General features: G+C 45.4%; 3 protein-coding genes across 12 annotated transcripts in view; 1 reads left to right on the top strand and 2 right to left on the bottom strand.

The window, feature by feature from the left end:
• Nucleotides 1–828: 828 nt before the first annotated feature.
• Nucleotides 829–2479, bottom strand: LOC106752396 (JNK1/MAPK8-associated membrane protein). Its single transcript, XM_014634073.1, has 3 exons — nucleotides 1804–2479; nucleotides 1327–1496; nucleotides 829–1225 (listed from the first exon to the last, which is right to left on the bottom strand). Exons 1-3 carry the CDS (start codon nucleotides 2247–2249, stop codon nucleotides 933–935), a joined length of 909 nt encoding a protein of 302 aa, XP_014489559.1. The 5' UTR covers nucleotides 2250–2479; the 3' UTR covers nucleotides 829–932.
• A 4272-nt stretch (nucleotides 2480–6751) lies between these two features.
• Nucleotides 6752–17458, top strand: part of LOC106752398 (serine/threonine-protein phosphatase 2A 56 kDa regulatory subunit epsilon isoform) — a 29931-nt gene continuing 19224 nt past the window's right edge. The window contains exon 1 of the mRNA XM_014634076.1: nucleotides 6752–6896. Within this exon, the coding sequence (XP_014489562.1) occupies nucleotides 6752–6896 (145 nt within the window). The remainder of the gene's footprint in view (nucleotides 6897–17458) is intronic.
• LOC106740540 (peptidoglycan recognition protein-like) lies at nucleotides 7323–13472 on the bottom strand. Of its 10 annotated transcripts, none has more exons than XM_014611679.1 (5): nucleotides 13306–13466; nucleotides 12230–12340; nucleotides 11852–11956; nucleotides 11113–11324; nucleotides 8696–8763 (listed from the first exon to the last, which is right to left on the bottom strand). In XM_014611679.1, the coding sequence occupies exons 1-4, from the start codon at nucleotides 13322–13324 to the stop codon at nucleotides 11143–11145; spliced, it is 417 nt and encodes a 138-aa protein (XP_014467165.1). In that variant the 5' UTR covers nucleotides 13325–13466; the 3' UTR covers nucleotides 8696–8763; nucleotides 11113–11142. The 10 variants fall into 10 exon arrangements, 9 of the variants coding, with proteins under 9 accessions (XP_014467169.1, XP_014467166.1, XP_014467168.1 ...); XM_014611678.1 differs by lacking the exon at nucleotides 8696–8763 and adding an exon at nucleotides 8900–8988 and having other exon boundaries at nucleotides 11118–11324; nucleotides 13306–13465; XR_001374089.1 differs by lacking the exon at nucleotides 8696–8763 and adding an exon at nucleotides 8907–8988 and having other exon boundaries at nucleotides 10970–11324; nucleotides 13306–13465.

Below are 17458 nucleotides of genomic sequence, written 5' to 3'. Positions count from 1 at the left end.
ACTATAATATGAGACCTTGTTATCCTGACATGTCTCTCCAATACTCACGATTGAAAATTACTATCGCAACGGTGATTGGTGAATTCTAACTGCGTTTTTGGTCCCGTCTTTCGACTCTTATAGTTCTAGATGTGAAACTTGCAATCCTAACATGTTTCCCCATAACTCATGGTCAAAAAATTTTAATTCAACATATTCTAATAAATGTTATTCTACTTACTATAATATGAGAACTTGTTATCGTAACATGTTTCTACAATACTCACGAGTGTAAATTACTATATCAACCAACGGTGATATCCAGTTAATCTCATTTACTCGATTATTTTAAGAAAGTTACAAAATTTATATATGTCAAAGCGTGCACGAAAGGAATAGTGCATTTTGATATGTCAGCAATGTAAAAGTGATATGACGAAATATAATGTGCATATATCGCAAACAAATATGTGTAACTTGATTTTTTTTTCAGAGTCTTGAGTAAGAGGATCAATATTAAGGGATACTTCTAAGTTATTAGCATTTTTATTACAAAATCTTAGTATATTGCACATGAAATTTCACAATGTTTTAGATTTATGAACTATATTAATATACTACATACATCTTGGAAGAAAAAGAGCCAAACACACATTCCTTCACTTTTCAGTAACGAATGTCTTTGAAATAAACATTTCAAAATAACATACTACATTAATCGACAGTAACTAGTAATTAAAACATAAAATATGTTTGAATTGGCACAACGAATTTCAAATTTTTGAAACGTTTACAAATTTTCCAGAGACTTTTCCAGCTGAAAAGTTGAAGAAATGTATATATTTGCGCTTCATTAAGGTACAGATATATTATTTTAGATATATTATACAAGACAGTATCTTAGATCTACAAGAGACGTGTAAGATTCGCATGAAAGACATACAAAACTCACTTCATTCAATATTGAGCTTATGCGGATCGGTGAATCTCGCAGTAATAATATAAAACAAAGCGGGTAACGGCACTAAAGCTAACATCGCAGGATGAATGCTGATCCCGCGAAGAGTAGCGATTGCTATCACGCCGTATGCGTGCAACAGCCAATGGCCCAAAATTACTATCACATTTTTTATATCCGAAACGGAACTCAGCAACAACGACTTCATCCTCTGATTTAGTTTGAAGGCGAAATGCGCTGCATTCGACAGAATTGATAAAATGATGGTGATATACGGGAATGAGTAATCTGTCAAGAAAAACCGAAACAAGTAATTAGCATATACTTAATGTATCATTCTCTCTATCAATTTTACAATAACATATATATATATAGTATACGCGACATACATATCAGACCTCCACCTATTGCGTGAAGCAACGCCAGGATTGGGTAGAAGTACAGAGCTGCGTAGATAGAGAGCTTGCCTTGCTTTGGCAAAAATTTCTTAACTATTAACGGCCTTATCAATAACATCAGAATTACTCCTAGGGCGTAGAAAATGAAGACTATAGTATACCTGGAATCAAAACGTAACTAATTGAAGGCATGTAAAGTGTGCTCCTACCAAATCGATAGTTGAGTATACAGGGTGTCCCAAACCAATAGGGGTGAACTTTATGAGAGTAGAACGGATTGGGTGAACAAAAAAGTTTTGTACTACTTTGCAAACAACACGCAAAAGTTATTAATGATTGAAAAGGGCCATAGAGGCTACTTTAATCAGTAATCCAAAAATTGGTGTCATTCATAACTTCATAAAGTTTGTTCCTGTTGGTCTGGGATATTCTATATACTGACAAAGGTCAAGTAAAACATGTACTAACAACGGATAGACCGCTTCCTGTGTACAATGTAGTGTCGCCTCATAATTAGGATTGGGATTGTGCAGTAACGTGTACCAGTCGGACAATCTCTTTGCGCTGCACGACTTAATGGTGAACGTACCGATGGGGTCCGTCAGTTGTAACGCTATAAGGGATGCCAGCAGTACCTCGAGTAACGCTGACAAATGCAGAGCGATCACCTCCTTGGGTATGTTGCGGCGCTTGGAGACCTTGTCGATGCAGAACCAGTGCAGCACCAGCACCAGCAGGGCCATGAAGCCCAGGTAGAGCCAGTCGTAGAACATGGGCGCGTCGTCGCAAGGTATGCACGCCGAAGAGGCGTTGACGCGAAAACCGCGAGGACAAGCGCCGCATTCGCTCCAATTCCCGTCCGGCAGCAGCTCCCGGCCGCAGTATATACCGGGACATCGCGTGAGGGTGTTCATGTTCGTGCTCGGCTTGTTGGTTAGGTGCCGCGCGGGGAGCGACAGGTTGCGTTATCGCTCATCTCTCCCCGATTTTCAGCTGGATCGCACGATAATGTATCGGGTTACCTTTGTTTACAAGAATCTTCCGAGACGGTCCAGCTGATCTCCCGCGGATCCCGAGCGCTGAGAATTCAAAAACATCATCGACATGTCACGCACGCCGCGGAGGCCAAACATTTTTTTCACTCGTGTTACCAACCAGTGTCGCCAACGTGAGAAATAAAAAATCTGTCATATATCTCTAAAATAAACCAGAAATAAGCCAAAAGTAGTAATTATGTGCACGTACAACGACATTCGTTAACAAATGCGTAAAAAATTTAAAGTTTTCTCTTTGAAATAAATTACAGAAATAGTGGGTCTAATAATTCTGTAGATAAACGATCGAGTCAGAAGTATTTCTATTTCTTCAGTAATATGACTCAAGGGCTTGTGCAGACATACTTTCCACTGTAATAAAACAGGCGAAATTCAATAGGTTGTAACTTTTGCATTAATGATGCTATCGAGATCGTTTAAAAAGCATTTTAAAGCTTGAAGTTACTTTTTAACCACATTAGTTATATTAATGTTGCCGTTAATTTTCGTCAAGATTTTTCGGGTTAAACGAAAAATGGTGACCGTTCAATTTTAAATTTCGTCTTTCAAATGACTTTTCAGAGTGAAAAATTAAAAATAACGAGAAAATACATTAAAACGAAAATCAGCTAAAATGTGATTTTTGCACTCTGGTTGTCATTTAAATAAACTAAAAATGACAGAAAATAAGTTGGCAACATTGGTCACAACTGCGAGTCGCGCATGACGTAGCGTCGCTTGCTAAAAATTCGTTGCGAACGACGGCATTCCGTCGATAACGTCACATCGCGTGGTATCCACGAAATCGCCGATGAGGATCGACGAAACGTGTGTGACGTAAGAGAGACAAATTATTTATAAATAAATATGCATCCGTTTTTAGACGAGATCTTTGTGGTTCTGATTTCACGTTACGACGATGTAATTAATGTTTCGGAATTGTCGTACTAACTAAAGAGTTGTTAATTATATCAGAGGCAAAAACTCATCCGACACTTGACATTTCGCATAAACTAATAATATCGGTATGTCGTTTTTTATAATGAGGGCGAAGGAGATAGGTGCCGTCGCTTGCAGAATTATATAGAAAAATGCAAGACATTCTCTTAACGCGTCTTGAATTATTTCTAAACGACAGACGAAATCGTATCACTTTCGATATTATTGAAACTCGAAAATCCGTCGGAAAATTTCAGCAGATCATAAAATACTAACATTTTGTTTCTCATATTTATAAAGACATCATAAGCTTTGATATTTAGATTTTACGTACGAATTGAAATTATTCTTATAGAACCAATCCGCAAAATTTAATTGTCATGATTCATTTATGCATGTGATTCACGATATCCTCTATAAATAGTATTTTAATTCAATATTGAAGTGAGTGCTTAGCATACAAGTTCCGTCGTCTTGCCCGAGCTTAATGCTCAGCTTCCGCGATTTTCGAGTCTACCGAGAATATCCGAACATTGAAATGTCTCAAAATCACATGATCCTGCCAGGTCACCGGGGTCTCTTGAAAATTCTCGAATTCCAACTCCAAATGGCTCGGAATTCTCGTGAACTAAGTCGTGGTCAAAAATTCACGAAGGCGAGCGAACGAGCAAGGCAGAGAGAGAGAGAGAGAGAGAGAGAAAATCGAACGCCCAACTCGGTGCGCATCTGTAAAACGATAAAGGTCCGTTCAAAGCACGATGATGCGGACCATATCGGACTGACGATTGGTCGAGTTTTCCGTGGGCACGCCGGCGCGCAGGAAGGCGAGCTCGTCTGAACGGGGCTTTAAGCCGGATTCGTCGGTAACGGATCGAAGTCGTGCGCGGGACGCTGTTTTCCGTTTCAGCGCACTGGCCGGCGCATCGATCGCGAGCGCGAGCACGGGCCAATGAGGTGGCAGGCGGCGGCGCACGGCATTGGCCGGGCGCGCGGCGGCCCGGCAGGCGCGCTTGAAAAGTTGATGCGCGACGGCGCGGCTACGTCGCGCCACCTGCCGAATTCGTGCGCGTCCGCCGGCGATCGGCCATCTCCGGCCGATGATTGCCGAGCGCACATTACTATTTTCAGGCACACAAGGCACCTCTTGACGGATTTTCGATAAGTGAAGAGGGCGGCGGTGCGTGCGCGCGATACAGCTCGTGGTTCGTTTTTTTTTGCTCGCTCCCTCGTATCCGCGAGATCGTCGCGATCGGTGTGGGCCTGGCTGGCGCGGTCGGTGTTGCCGCGGTGCGACGGACGGCGATATTCTCTCTCGCGGGAGCGGTGCGTGGCGCGATACAGCAGCAGCAGCACCAGTACCACCAGAAGCGATATACCAGCAGCAACGGCGGCGGTCAGTCGGACGACGAGTAGACAGGCGGAGGATACGCAGCAGCAGCTACGCAGGGCGATGTCGGGCGGCCACGTCTCGGCGGTTTTCGGCGCCTGACGGTCGCTCGCGGTCGTTCCGCCGGAAAATGAGAGAGGCCCCCACGTCGCGGCGAGTAGCAGCTGATGGCGGCCGAGTGCTGTGCTACGACGAGGCACCAAACGTACGTCTACCCTAACGTCATCGTCGCGTTGGCGTACGGACGTGCGAGCGCGAGGAGTTCTTCGACGGCCGCCGCGTGAGAAAGAGAAGATCTCGCCGAGGCAGCCACTGAGCTTTGAGACATCCGTGCGCTCTCTTTCTCTCTCTCTCTCTCCCTCCCTTTCTCCCTCTCTCGGTCTCGTGCCCACCCGTTAACGCGCTTCGCTCCGTGTGGATTAACAGAGCGGCGATCGAGCATCGTGCGTGCCTGCGTGCGCCCCGTGTGTGCGTGTGTACCGTGTGTGCGTGCCGCGCGGGTGTGTGCTCTCTCTCTCTCTTTCGTGTGTATGTGCGTGCGTGTGTGAGAGTGTGTGGCGACGACGGCCACATTACCCGCGGCCATACTTACTACTATACGACGACGGACGTGCGCCCAGCTATACGCGAGTCGTTCTATTTCGTAACGGTGCTTCTCTCTCTCTTCGCTGCCGCCGCTGCCGGCGCGGCGACTCCGTTCGGCGCGCGCGAGAGACTCGGTACCGTGCGTACGTGCGTTCCGTGCGTGCGTGCAAGCGAGTAAGTGAGTGAGCAAGCAAGTCGGTGCACCACGTTAAGAGAGCGAGAGGAGTCTTCACCGACCGCGACCGATCGAGCAGTCAACGAACCAACCAAACAGCCAACCACGGCTACCCACCACCGACCGGCGCCGCCGTCGTCGATCGAATCCTCCACCCTACGATCGTCGTGAGTCTAGCGTCGAAGAGGGCAGCCGGAAAAGGCACCGGCTGTGTTCGGGCAGGTAGCGCAGCTCGACCAGGCTGTGAACACGCACTCGGAGGCTACCGTGTAGGTGGGAGCACCGCTCGCGGAAGGAAGGAAGGAAGGACCGACGGACGGACGGACGGACGAGCAGACAGGGCGTGCGTCCGCGTGTGACAACGCCTAGCGAGAGATCATCGCGCCCCTTCGCGCCGGAGGCAGCGGCGAGTGCTGCCGGCGAGGTTACGGAGGTGCCGCGCGCTGCACGAACTGGGATTCTGGTCGAATTCTCGGGGGACGATCATCCGTTTTACCACGCTCGCACGCTCACTCGCCCTTCTGAGCAACAACGCCGCGTGAGCGTCGTCGTCATTGTCCTACGGTAACTGGAAGACTCATTCACCCGTGTGCTATGTTTCTCGAATTCGTCAACGAATTGGTCAACTACCTTCCGTTATTACTGGACGATCTGCTTCTGTCGTCTACAATATTGTTAACGTTAATAACACTGGGAAAGCTACAAGATTCCCGCTTTGCCTCCTCTACCACCAAGTCTACTTCCGCCGCTGCGATCGACTCGTACACGCTCGACGAGGCAGGATCGCGTGAACAGTAAAAGTCGCCGACTTGGTCGACGGAAGGAGCAATCGGCGTGAAACATCACGCATATACACACAGATCGGCGTCGTCGTCACCACGTGCGCGTCGACCATCACCAGCGGGGCCCGTGGCGCAATATCGCGTATCAGTGGATCCGGGCGAGTACCGGTGGGCTCTTTCGACTTGATGTGACCGCTGTCACGCATCAGTTAGCGTTACTCTCGCGTTTGTGAGTGCAGTGAATTCGTGGCCATCAACGTTCTCGTCCTCACCGTCGTCGTCGTCGCCCTCGCTGTCACGACGGAATGCGGCCTCCTCGGGGTGAAGGCGGTCGTTTCTAGTCGAGCGAGACGCTCTGTGTTCTCCGGGGATAGGACGAAGACACACGGATCGCGGGTGTGAGCGCCGAGGCACCACCGACGACGAGAACACGTGCATCACCACACCAAGCTCGCAGAAGCTTCACCGCTGAAGCACCGCCGACTCCCCACAGTGCCTCCGTTTTAATGCCAAAATGTCGTCACTGCCCGGGAATTTCGTGGACCGGATAGACCCCTTCGCCAAGCGATCCCTCAAGAAGAAGTCCAAGAAGTCGCAGGGCTCTTCCCGCTACCGCAACTCCCAGGACGTCGAGCTTCAGCAGTTGCCGCAGCTCAAAGGTTAGTGTGAGGCAGAGCCTCTGCGCTCTGCCGTGTAGTAGTCTCTTTGAAACCGCGAATCATCGCCGCCGAGGCACGGAAACGGACGCTTGTGCTAATGCTATCTCTTCTATGTATAACTCGAGAACTAATAGTCACGCTTCTCGTACGAATTGATATATCGACATGTAACGCGGAAAAACCGTCAGTCAGTCGGTACGCCGAATCGTACGAAACCACTCTGTCTGTCTCGGAGATAAAACACGAACGGTCTCCCCCCAGGCGATTTAAAGGAGAGAGAAAAGGAGAGAGACGGCTTACATGACGCACCGAGAACGATAGGTGCCAAAACCTCCTGCCATTACGCACGCTTGTGCTCCGAGACCTCATTCATCGGTAGCCGCTTTGATGTGAAGATTCGCTTCGAACGTTGTATCACTCGTAACCTTCATTTCACTGCTCCTTTATTCCGCGAACGTAACGATTCAACGGTTTACAAATGGCTCTCGATTCCAGCTAAGTAAAGTCACGTCACGGAATGTAACCGTGCGAGGGGTGGAAAGCGCGCCGATAAAGAGTCATCTCTCGCTCGTGTCCCACCCGGTAGAGGGTATTTCCACTGTGTCTCTCCTCGCGCAAGGAGGTGGAGGCGCAGCTGAAATGTTAATATCCTTGAGGAATAATTGGCAGAGCGAGTCTGTCGTTCCTTATTTAAGCAACCGTGTCGCGTGCATACGGATATGCGCTCTCGCCTGATAAACACACGGAGCTATTTGTTTCTGGCAATAGCGACGCGTTACCGCGCGCCCGCCGCTATTGATTGACGGATCGCTGTGTTGAAAAACGCGCGCCGTGCGACACGCTCTTCATGGAGGGAGAAGGAGGAGAGGGTTTTGCGTTTTCGCTCGCAATAATCGTACACATGAAGAATATATATTCTCTCTCCTTCTCTCTCTCTCTCGTTGATGCATGCCTCCTCTTTATTCGTACACCGTGCGATCACCATCGGTACAATGATTTAACGTGTCATGCGACCGAGAGAGAGAGAGAGAGAGAGAGAGGCGCGAAATCACGAGAAAGGCGTTTTATCAAGGTGCAACGTGACTCTCTCCCGTACGGTATCGCAAGTCAAGTGCCGGCGAGATAATGCGGAGATAACCTCGTAATTCGAACGGTACCTTAAGAAGGAGCGAACCAGAGGTGCAGTTTAGATAAGTGTAAATCGATATCTCTCGAAATCGTCGGGATAGCCCGGCGAACGCAACGCGGAAAACGCGTCTTCTTCTCTCTCTCCCTCTTTCTCTCACAGCTCTTTCTCGCGATTCCTCCGGTTCTGTCCGCGCTCTGTCAATGAATGATCAAAGCGGCGACCAATACGGCAATGCCTTGATGGCGTCGTACAGAGCGTCTCCGGGGTTCAGAGTTGAATCCCTCAAAAGCTGCCGCCTCGCGATTAATTTGCAGTCGTGCGTGAGCTTGCCGGTCTCGATGCAGTTGTCGATCACGGCTCGCAGCGCGTCTAGTTGCACCTTCGACGGTTGCGTCCTGTCGAACGTGCCGATGAAGGAAATGCCAATGCTCTTGCGGTTGTAGCCTATAGTGTGCCTACCCGCGACATCCCAACCCCTGCTGACGTAGGCTCCGCCGTCGATGAGGAAGTTGTAGATGATGTTCAACGATCCCGTCTTCTCCATTTGATAATGCTGAATGAATCTCATTTGGGAGGAGCACTCGATGAACGAGGAACAGTTGTTCGTGAAGGTCTGGCTGACAATCACGTAGCGCACCGGTAACCATAGACGGACTTCTCGCGTTTCCGAAGTCCATAGGGCCGACTCGCGTTTTTGGACGAACCGCACCCCCGACAATGTCTCGTTGATCTCGGGATCTGCAAATTGCACGCGTTAATGGACCGGCCGAGCGAGCGAGCGAAACGGAGACTCTCAGGAGCGCGCAGATACGAGTGACTGGCGAAGCCACGTCGAGAATCGGTTACGGTAACAGCGAGTGATTACGGTAATCGCGCTCAGTAAAATGCGTTCGTCTCAAGCGAGAGTCGTTCTCGTTCCCTCGGTGATTTCTCGCGGAATCACCGCCCCGTTTCTGCGATCACCTGAAATTTCAAATATCCAGTGTCATATATACATTATGGAGATCTTGCGAGACAAATTCCTTGCGAAAAAAGGACCAATTGCTTGCTTTTGCCGTAATTATTATAGCTTCGAAGCCTAATCTACAATGTGCTTTTTGTCTCTTGTTTCTTGCTAGCTTTTTTTTCCACAAATAGAAGAATAGATTTATTACGGTAGAAAGATAGAGAGCAAGAAATCAGACGCAAAGAACATATTGTAGACCAAGCTTGAAAGGTTCGGAAAAAAATCTTTTTTTTTTATTTCTCCGTGGTTTCTTCCCTCTTGGGGAATAAAAAAAATTGTTTTTCTTTTTTCATTTTGTTCCGTACTTTTTTGTTTTTTTCGCGGAAAATTGGAAAAACGCTTTTTTTTTTTTTTAACTACAGTAATCATCATCTCTGTATCGCGAACTTGGTGATATGACTTTCGCAGTAATCTCGTTTAACAACGCGCGATAGCCGTGCCGAATGATTTTTCGCGGCAGATCGCGCGACGCGATCGGCGAGGGCAGTTTAGCGGAAGTGTGAGCGAGAGAGATAAATGTGGGGGTTTTTTTTTTTTTAGAGATAGAGATCGATTGCGTAGGCTTTTCACGAGGAAAAATGGCGTTGAATACGAAAGTAGCGCGCGCGTACCGCAACTACATATTGACACTCGTGTGCGTCTGTCGGCTGATAAAACACTCGTTACAGACGGCTCCCGAATTCATCGCCTGCGCGCGACGACACCGCGCGCGCCAACTAATTGTGACGGCAACAAACATCAACGTCGTTCTATCGTTAGCAGACGCGCTAATATCGTGTTAGACTTGTTGTTTTTAGCCGAACCGATCTATCGCAGTCTAACGTAAAAAGTGTGTGTGTGTGTGTGCGCGTGCGCGCGGTGCGAGGCGTTCTTTTCAGCAGAAACGACGTCAAACGTAGCCGTGCTATTTCAAAGTGCGGCGATACTCGCTAGAACGGACAGTTCACTGTACCGATCGCCCACCTATGGTTTGTTCTTTATGGCTGCACTGCTGAACTATTGCAACAAGCTGAAGTGAGATAAGTATGTGTTTTCTCACTTCAACTTATTGCACCGGTTCAACAGTGCAGCTATAAGGAACGGGCCATTGGTTTTTGAAAACAGAGGCGTGAGTCTTTCTTTCAGCGCTCGTTAAATTCGAATTTTGAGTCCGAAGAGTAATTTTGAATATCAATAGAAACACAACAATTGTACACTCTTGCGCTCTCGAATTGCGTTTTCCTCGACTGTCGTCCTGTGCATGGTCGGATGATTAAAGGCCGTGACACTTTTCCTCGGTGAGTCTCGCGTCCCATCCGAAAAGGAAAACGTATCTCTTGGGAGGATTTCTGAAAAAACCCGATTCTCCGATTGAATACGGGATACGTTGCAAAACTCACGGATGAAAAGTGTCGTAGCAGCCTTTAATCATTTGATCACTGCGCACATTCTCATTGCAGCTGAAAAGCACAAATCTTGTGTTAGTTCTTGGCGAATTTTCGAAGCGACGGGGTGATCACAGCGATCGTGAATACACGGATACGCGCTTTGCAAGAGAGAGAGAGAGAGAGAGAGAGAGAGAGAGAGACTTGGCTATCTGGCGATAACGTTTCAGCACCGCAGTTGACGATCGCGAAGAATCGTCGCATTTTCGTCGGCGAGCGGCAAGGCGAATGGACGGAGCGCATGCACACGCATCGCATTCATATTCACAATCATGCATCTCTCTTTAGAGAAGTAGACGGATGAGATATAATGTATTCCATATTTCCATTCGGTTTTCTTCGTTATTCACCTGCTTGCATCGAGATTTACAACGCACGCACACACACGCACACAGTCGGAGCGTAAGTGCGCGCATACACGGCACGGAGCGTGCAACGCTCGCATTGACAGTGACACTCGGAGAGGAAGCCATCAAAGCCGCTTCGACGTTGCGTATGAATTGTTTTACGATACCTGAAGCCGCCGGGAACGCCGCCGCGCATATGCAAGGAAGTAAACATGACGCAATGCAATACGGATTCGAGCTCGATGATGACGGAAGAATGATGATGATTTTCAGACGTAATGTCCATTAGCCATTAAAACCTGCTGCATACTCAACGAGGAAAGTCCTCTCAAGGAGAGATCTACAACCGATCCTCGTATTCGGAAGTGCCTGAAGAGCCGGATGAGGAAATCGACGTCGGCGCGGTGATGCAACGAGGAGGAAAATACGTCGAGTATAGCCACGCCGCGTTCACGAGGATGAATGCTGCGACGCATACGACCGCACATATGAATGTCGCCACTTGCCATGGTGTCGCTGCAACTATACGTGAAAGTCGTGTTAAAAACAACGAAGAGAAACAAAGACCGAGAGTCAATCGAGATGTTGGTGATTGCTGGGCGATGCGCAGAAACGCAACAATTGTGCGCCGATCCGAGCCGGAAACTTTTTCTTGGGCAGCAAATCGCGACGTTGTTTATCTTATTTACATCCGTCTGACGTCATTTAGGAAACCTGTCGGGAGCTGGCCGCTCAATCGTTGCGTTTTACCCCACATATATACACATTCGCATGATCGAGCCGCGACTATGCAGTTTATTATTTGTTGACTCGGTTGTGACTTAACTAGGCTCTCGGCCGGCAGGTAAACATATGTGCTAATAAACCGGAGCTGCTTTCCCGCAGACTACTTTTTTGTTTTTGTTGGACAGATTGCGATGCTATTTATTTATATCCATCTGGTCGGTTTTTATGGTCGAAAAAATGCGCCAACACAATGCACATTTAATAAGATGATTGTTATTTGCGCGTTACTGACGTGTGAATGATGCGTCGGCATGATACTTTACCGGTCTTCTTGCCAGCATTTTGCAGCTTTCCGGCTCCTTGCTCGGCCGGCTCTTCGATCGTTTCCCCCGTGGGGTTGATTTTAACCGACGTGACGTCGAACAGATCTGCGTCAGAATAGTGCAATTAATACATATATGCTCTTTTCAGCTAAACTGGCTGCACTGGTTCAAGAAATGTACACACATACTGTGAAACATAATTTCGTACGTGCGCTTCAATGTGTATGTGAATTTCTCGAGCTAGTGCAGCTAGTTGAGATAAAAAGAACGGACTAATAGTGTCAGCTTAAGAAAGTATGTATATATAAATATACATTATCGCTTATGATAAGTTTAGAATATGTTATTGACATGTGAATGATACGTTTGTATACTTACCGGCTTTCTCGTCAACATTTTGCTGCATTTCGGCTCCTTGTTTGACTGACTCGCATCCTTCTATCGTTTCCCCCGTGGGATTAGTTTTAACCCACGTGGCGTCCATCGGATCTGTTACAGAATAGTGCAAAGGACACGGCTAACGTCAGTTTGACGAGACATATAAAAATACATATGCATTATTATCGCTTATCATGTTTGTACGCCTCAACGTTGCGTCACGATGATCTCTGATAACATCGTTACAAGTCCATTTCCCTCTCGAGATTCATAATGAATTCCGAGATGTGGCTCGGAAAATTCCCTCCTCTCAACCGTATCCCACGCTAAAATCATTCTACGTGCAAAATCGAAATCAACGTGTACTCAAACATTAAAAGTCAACAGGGAGAGAGACCAGAGAGAAGCAAATGCGCGTTCGAAGGACATCGTGTCAACGATTTGGGCTGCCGAAATTCCGAAAATGTGCAGAAAATATTGGATATAAGTACTGGAGATCATGTAATTTTTCCCTAGGTGGACAAGTATTGACTTGTTTGTCAAAGGCGGAAACGTGGAAAGTGAAAATTCCAAATGTTTTCAGATTAAAAAATTTACATTTATCACAAATTCAGGCTAAAGGAGATTCACTATTAACCTCGAAGGGGCCATGAATCTTCTTCTTTAGCGTGAATTTGTGAAGAGTATAAATTTCTAACTTGAGAACATTTGAAATCTTCATACTTCCGCCCAAGGGAAAAATTATATGATCGACTTTGAAAATCCACAGTGTACGTAACGCGCGAACTATAGATTTTCATCTCAGCACATTTCGGAACAGCCTTGATTAACGCTGGTTAATTGCGAATTGCCGAAAATTAATCAAGATGTTGCGATTTCTCCTTCGCGCTCTGGGAAAACCCATGACATACCGATTCGCCGCTATTGTTACTGCGCCGGATGCGTGTTTAGTATTTAAAATGCCAAACAAAAGTGTTAAACTCGCGCAACACACACACATATATACCGACGTTACACGGTTTCACGCGATTCTTTTCGGGAAGATGCCGCGAGAAAAATACCGACGCGACACTCACTGGACTTGAAAGAGACCATGTTGGTTGCGGGAAGTGCGTTTCGAGGATACCGGCTTGACCACTTGCGGTTCTCTGTTTGGCGATTCGACGGGCTTCTATCCTTCGCCGGAAGAATGGCAGTGCGTGGCTGCGGTTCCGTTAGCCGGATCCTCCCCACTCGCGAGGACTGTGCCGCGTCCGCAATACCGCCATCTGAACGAAGTTGCGCCGGAGCGAACTAAAAGTCAATATGGCGGCCACCCGACAAGGTTCGAAAAAGAGAGCTATGCCACTCGGCGAGGAGGAATCGACGCGCGGGATCGACCGGTGCGACCGGCAACGCGCGAACGACATTCACGTGCGAGATAAGAGGAGGAGGAGAGAAAGAGAGAGAGAGAGAGATCTTCGCTCGTAACGACAAACCGTTCCTCCACGTAACTGCGAGGTACGTTGTCGCGAGAGAGACGGGAGACGGAGTCGGAGGACTCGAGAATTTCGACGTTTCTGCGATTTTCGCTTCGTAAGGGAAAAATGTCGATGCCTGGACATTTTTGTTGTTTTGGCTTTGAATACGAATATTCAAATTTTCAACATAGAATATGTATAGAAAAGAGAGTGGTATTATAGCTCCCTATTTACATTTTGTACAGTAAATTTGTTAATAATCGATGTTTTAAATTAAAAAACTTAACGGTTACATTCGTCAAAATGTCGTTCAATCGATTTTAAATTCAAAGTTATAAAATTGTATTACTTAGGATGTTATTTTTATAAAAATGTGTTGACACTACATAATAGGTTGAAAAGGAACAGGTGGCTCTATTAAAGTAGATTTAGAAAATTGGTTTTGATTAAAAAATACAGTGTTTGTTACAAATTTATATATTCTAAATAAACTCTCTTACAACAATAATAAATAATAACCGTTTTTAATGTAAGTATTGACTTGTTTGTCAAAAGGTACATGCAAACTGTCAAAAGGACAATTTCTACATATAAAAAAATAGTCTTAAATCAATGAAAAAGAATTCTTGTCAATGAAAAAAAGAAGCCTTGAATCAAAGAAGAAAAAATTTGTCAATTCAAGAACAGATTCTCATGCATAAGCAAGAATATTATAATGTTCTTAGAAGATTTTTAGTCTTTTGAATTGAATGCAAGTAATACTTGCATGAATACAACTTCAATCAAATTAAAACCAAAAATCTAAGAAAATTACAATATTCTTGCTTATATAATATCTATTCTTGATTTGACTACCTTTTTTTCTGTGTACAAAACGAACGGATTTTTAAACTTGAGTTATTGGCTCGTCGAAATAACTGCCTCAACATGAAAACCTCGAAAAAGAGGTCATATTAAATTGATTTTAGTGAAGGACCAAGTTAACACAAAATGCCATGTTATTGTTCAACTTTTCATAACTCGAAATGTATACAGCGGCATAAAATGTTAAACGAGCAAAACATTAAAGTGTACATATATTCATGTAATAATACGCCAACTTTAAAAAGAACAAGGAAGTATGTGTAATTAAATGCTAAAATATATCTTGAAAACGTTTCGAAATGTTCGAAAGTTTGTTTGAATGTTTTGAAAGAAATGTTTAAAAAATGCATTACAACAAATGCCAATTATTGTGTACTGACATATTAGCGTCATTGTGCAACGGCGAGTTATTGAATAAATAATTCCATAAGCAATCGTTAGAACTTGTCACCTAATAGCGGAAATATTAAAGGAGGCCATAATACCATTTTCTCCTCTACATATGTTGAATATGTACAAATATTTTATATTTAAAGATTAAACATACGTATTTAAAGACCAAAGAACAACAAAAATGTCCACAGTCAGGTACGTGTCCAGGCAGGTACTTTTACGGCGTTTGTTTCTCTCTCTCTCTCTCTCTCTCTCTCTCTCTCTCTCTCTCACTCCTTTTGTTGGAAAATGATGGGATTGAAAGTGTGGCCGCTGAAATATTTGCGTACATTCGAATATTTTCAATATTTAAGCGATCGCGCGAAATACCGTACGCATATTTCGACGTTACCAAACACGATTGAGCAATTAAGTGTTTAAATATTTGAAATATTTTACGCTCGACCGGGCGCAGTTTTGCGCAGTGTTGTTTCCCTCCGCGTTTTTTCCAGGACAACGATTCCTTATTTTCGACAATAAAAAAAACATCGAACGGGCGAAGGTGAACGACACCGAAAAAACTCCCCTTCTCCTGGAATGCCTGCTCTCTGCTGGTGCGGGATTTAAATTTTTCGTACATGGTCGGCTAACAGGTACAACAAACGTCCTTCCTCTTCCCTTCTCATCTACCGGTTGACCCACAAATCTGCGGCGCACCGGTCCCAACGTCAAACCGGCGGTTGTACGAAATACAAGCCTCCACCTTTCGCAGTAGGCGGTGTCGTTCACCTTTCGCGGTAAAACGCCGACAGTCTCTCTCTTGTTCTTTTTCTCTCTCTCTCTCTCTGTTTTTGCTCCGAGGAGTCCGAGAACCAAGGCTTGGCTTTGTCTGAAAATCTAAAAACGGAAGATACGGTTTGGTTACAATCAGCAACTCGGTTGTATACAATCGACGACTCAAAATCTAATTACGCGAAACTGCGAACAGCGCGCGCTCTGTGAAGAGAGATAGGTATCGGCAATTTTCTTGGGAGAGAACTCTTTCCGGAAAACGTACATGCCAGTACTGTAAATCCACCAGAGATCAAAATGCAAAGAGATATCGCGGCATATATTTCAACTTGCTCGCTTCCTACTTCTTGAAATTTATTTATTTTCTTCTCACTTGGCACGCGTAACTCTCGTTGTACTTCCTTTCAGTACGCTTACTCTCACGATATTTCCGTCGATTCGATCTTAACTACATCATGCAGTGTTCGCTTTTCTTTTTTTCTAACGCGTTTACCTCTGCTGTATATTTCCTCTCCGCGCTCTAGGGAATTCTTCTCGATACATGATCATATTTTTCTTCCCCTTTCTTTACCGCTAATATTTCTCCTCTCAAGCGCGTCACTTTTTCTGTTCCTTTTTTTCTTCTTTTTTTTTATCTATTTGTCTGTTTACATATTAACTTATTCCATAAATAAGGCAAATTCCAGCGCTGTCATCCAGTAACCTTTTATCATTTTTTATCACTTTTTCTTGACAAGTTACTAAGAAATCTATCTAAATCTTCCAAAATGGGTCGCTTTGGTCACTGTTTTTCTTGAGCTGTCGTTAAATTTGTAAAATATAGGCGTTCTATATATATTTTTGCCGCCTCTCTTAATAAAACTGCTCCGAAAGCTTGTAATGTATCGTTCATTATCTTTGTTATGAACTTTCAAACCGTACTATGAAAAGAACTCGCTATATACAGTTAATGTAATGCGAAATTTGAAATAGCTACTGTGAATACCACGAATACCGATATGCCGTTCTAATCATAATAGATTTTGGGAAGCGTAATTTTTCTCACTTCTCACTTCTCACGAAAACAGTCACGTTACTTACGGAATTGCGTCCAACGTGTATTTCTTCTATCGTTCTATCTTCTATCGTTCGCACTTCCATCCATTTACGACGGTCGGACAGATAAAAGAAAGAGAGAACAACTCTTTGATTACACGTTAAATTACTGTGATCGCACGCGAAGGACCGACAATGTCCGGATGAAAATCCAAACGTAACATCCGAGCGGAGGAAAGAGAGAGAGAGAGAGAGAGAGAGAGAAGAGGGGAGGAAAAGAATGAGAGAGAATGAAAATAAGAGAATGATCGGTTAATTTAAAGAGACTCGGCTGGGATCGTTTGAGATGAACGAGGCTTCTTTCTCGATACATTATTCACGAGAATCGTTAACCGAGTCTGTCGGAATTTTACTTTCTGTAACGTAACGAAGCGTATCGCGGGAACGTCGTTGGCGGTGTTGTTTCATCCTTTCCCTGTGCACATGCGCGCGAGCAAAAAATGCTCTCTTCGCGAGCCGATTTCGTCGGTTGGCTCGCTAATCGCGGCTTAATTGACCTTTTTACCGGACACTTAGGCGCGAGAACAGACGCGATCAGCAAAGATCACCGCTCGGCAGGATGCTCTTGCGTCAACGAGCGGAGGAAGACGTTGGGAATCGATCGTTGTTCGAGAACAGGAAAAAATTGTCAAGCTTGGAGGTAAAC

The sequence above is a fragment of the Dinoponera quadriceps genome, unplaced genomic scaffold, assembly GCF_001313825.1.
Source record: "Dinoponera quadriceps isolate SergipeBrazil2010 unplaced genomic scaffold, ASM131382v1 scaffold396, whole genome shotgun sequence".
Classification (NCBI taxonomy): Eukaryota; Metazoa; Arthropoda; class Insecta; order Hymenoptera; family Formicidae; genus Dinoponera; species Dinoponera quadriceps.
Note: the sequence above shows the minus strand (reverse complement) of the source record. Positions and strands in the feature narration are given on the sequence as shown.

Coding starts and splice junctions, on each gene's coding strand:
- LOC106752396 (XM_014634073.1), bottom strand. CDS start 2,249: ATGAACACCCTCACGCGATGTCCCGGTATATACTGCGGCCGGGAGCTG. Junction 1,497..1,803: donor CAGGAAGCGGTCTATCCGTT/GTTAGTACATGT, acceptor TTTTGATTCCAG/GTATACTATAGTCTTCATTT. Junction 1,226..1,326: donor AATAGGTGGAGGTCTGATAT/GTATGTCGCGTA, acceptor TTTTCTTGACAG/ATTACTCATTCCCGTATATC.
- LOC106740540 (XM_014611675.1), bottom strand. CDS start 11,311: ATGGCAAGTGGCGACATTCATATGTGCGGTCGTATGCGTCGCAGCATT. Junction 8,764..11,112: donor GAGAGGACTTTCCTCGTTGA/GTATGCAGCAGG, acceptor TGCAATTTGCAG/ATCCCGAGATCAACGAGACA.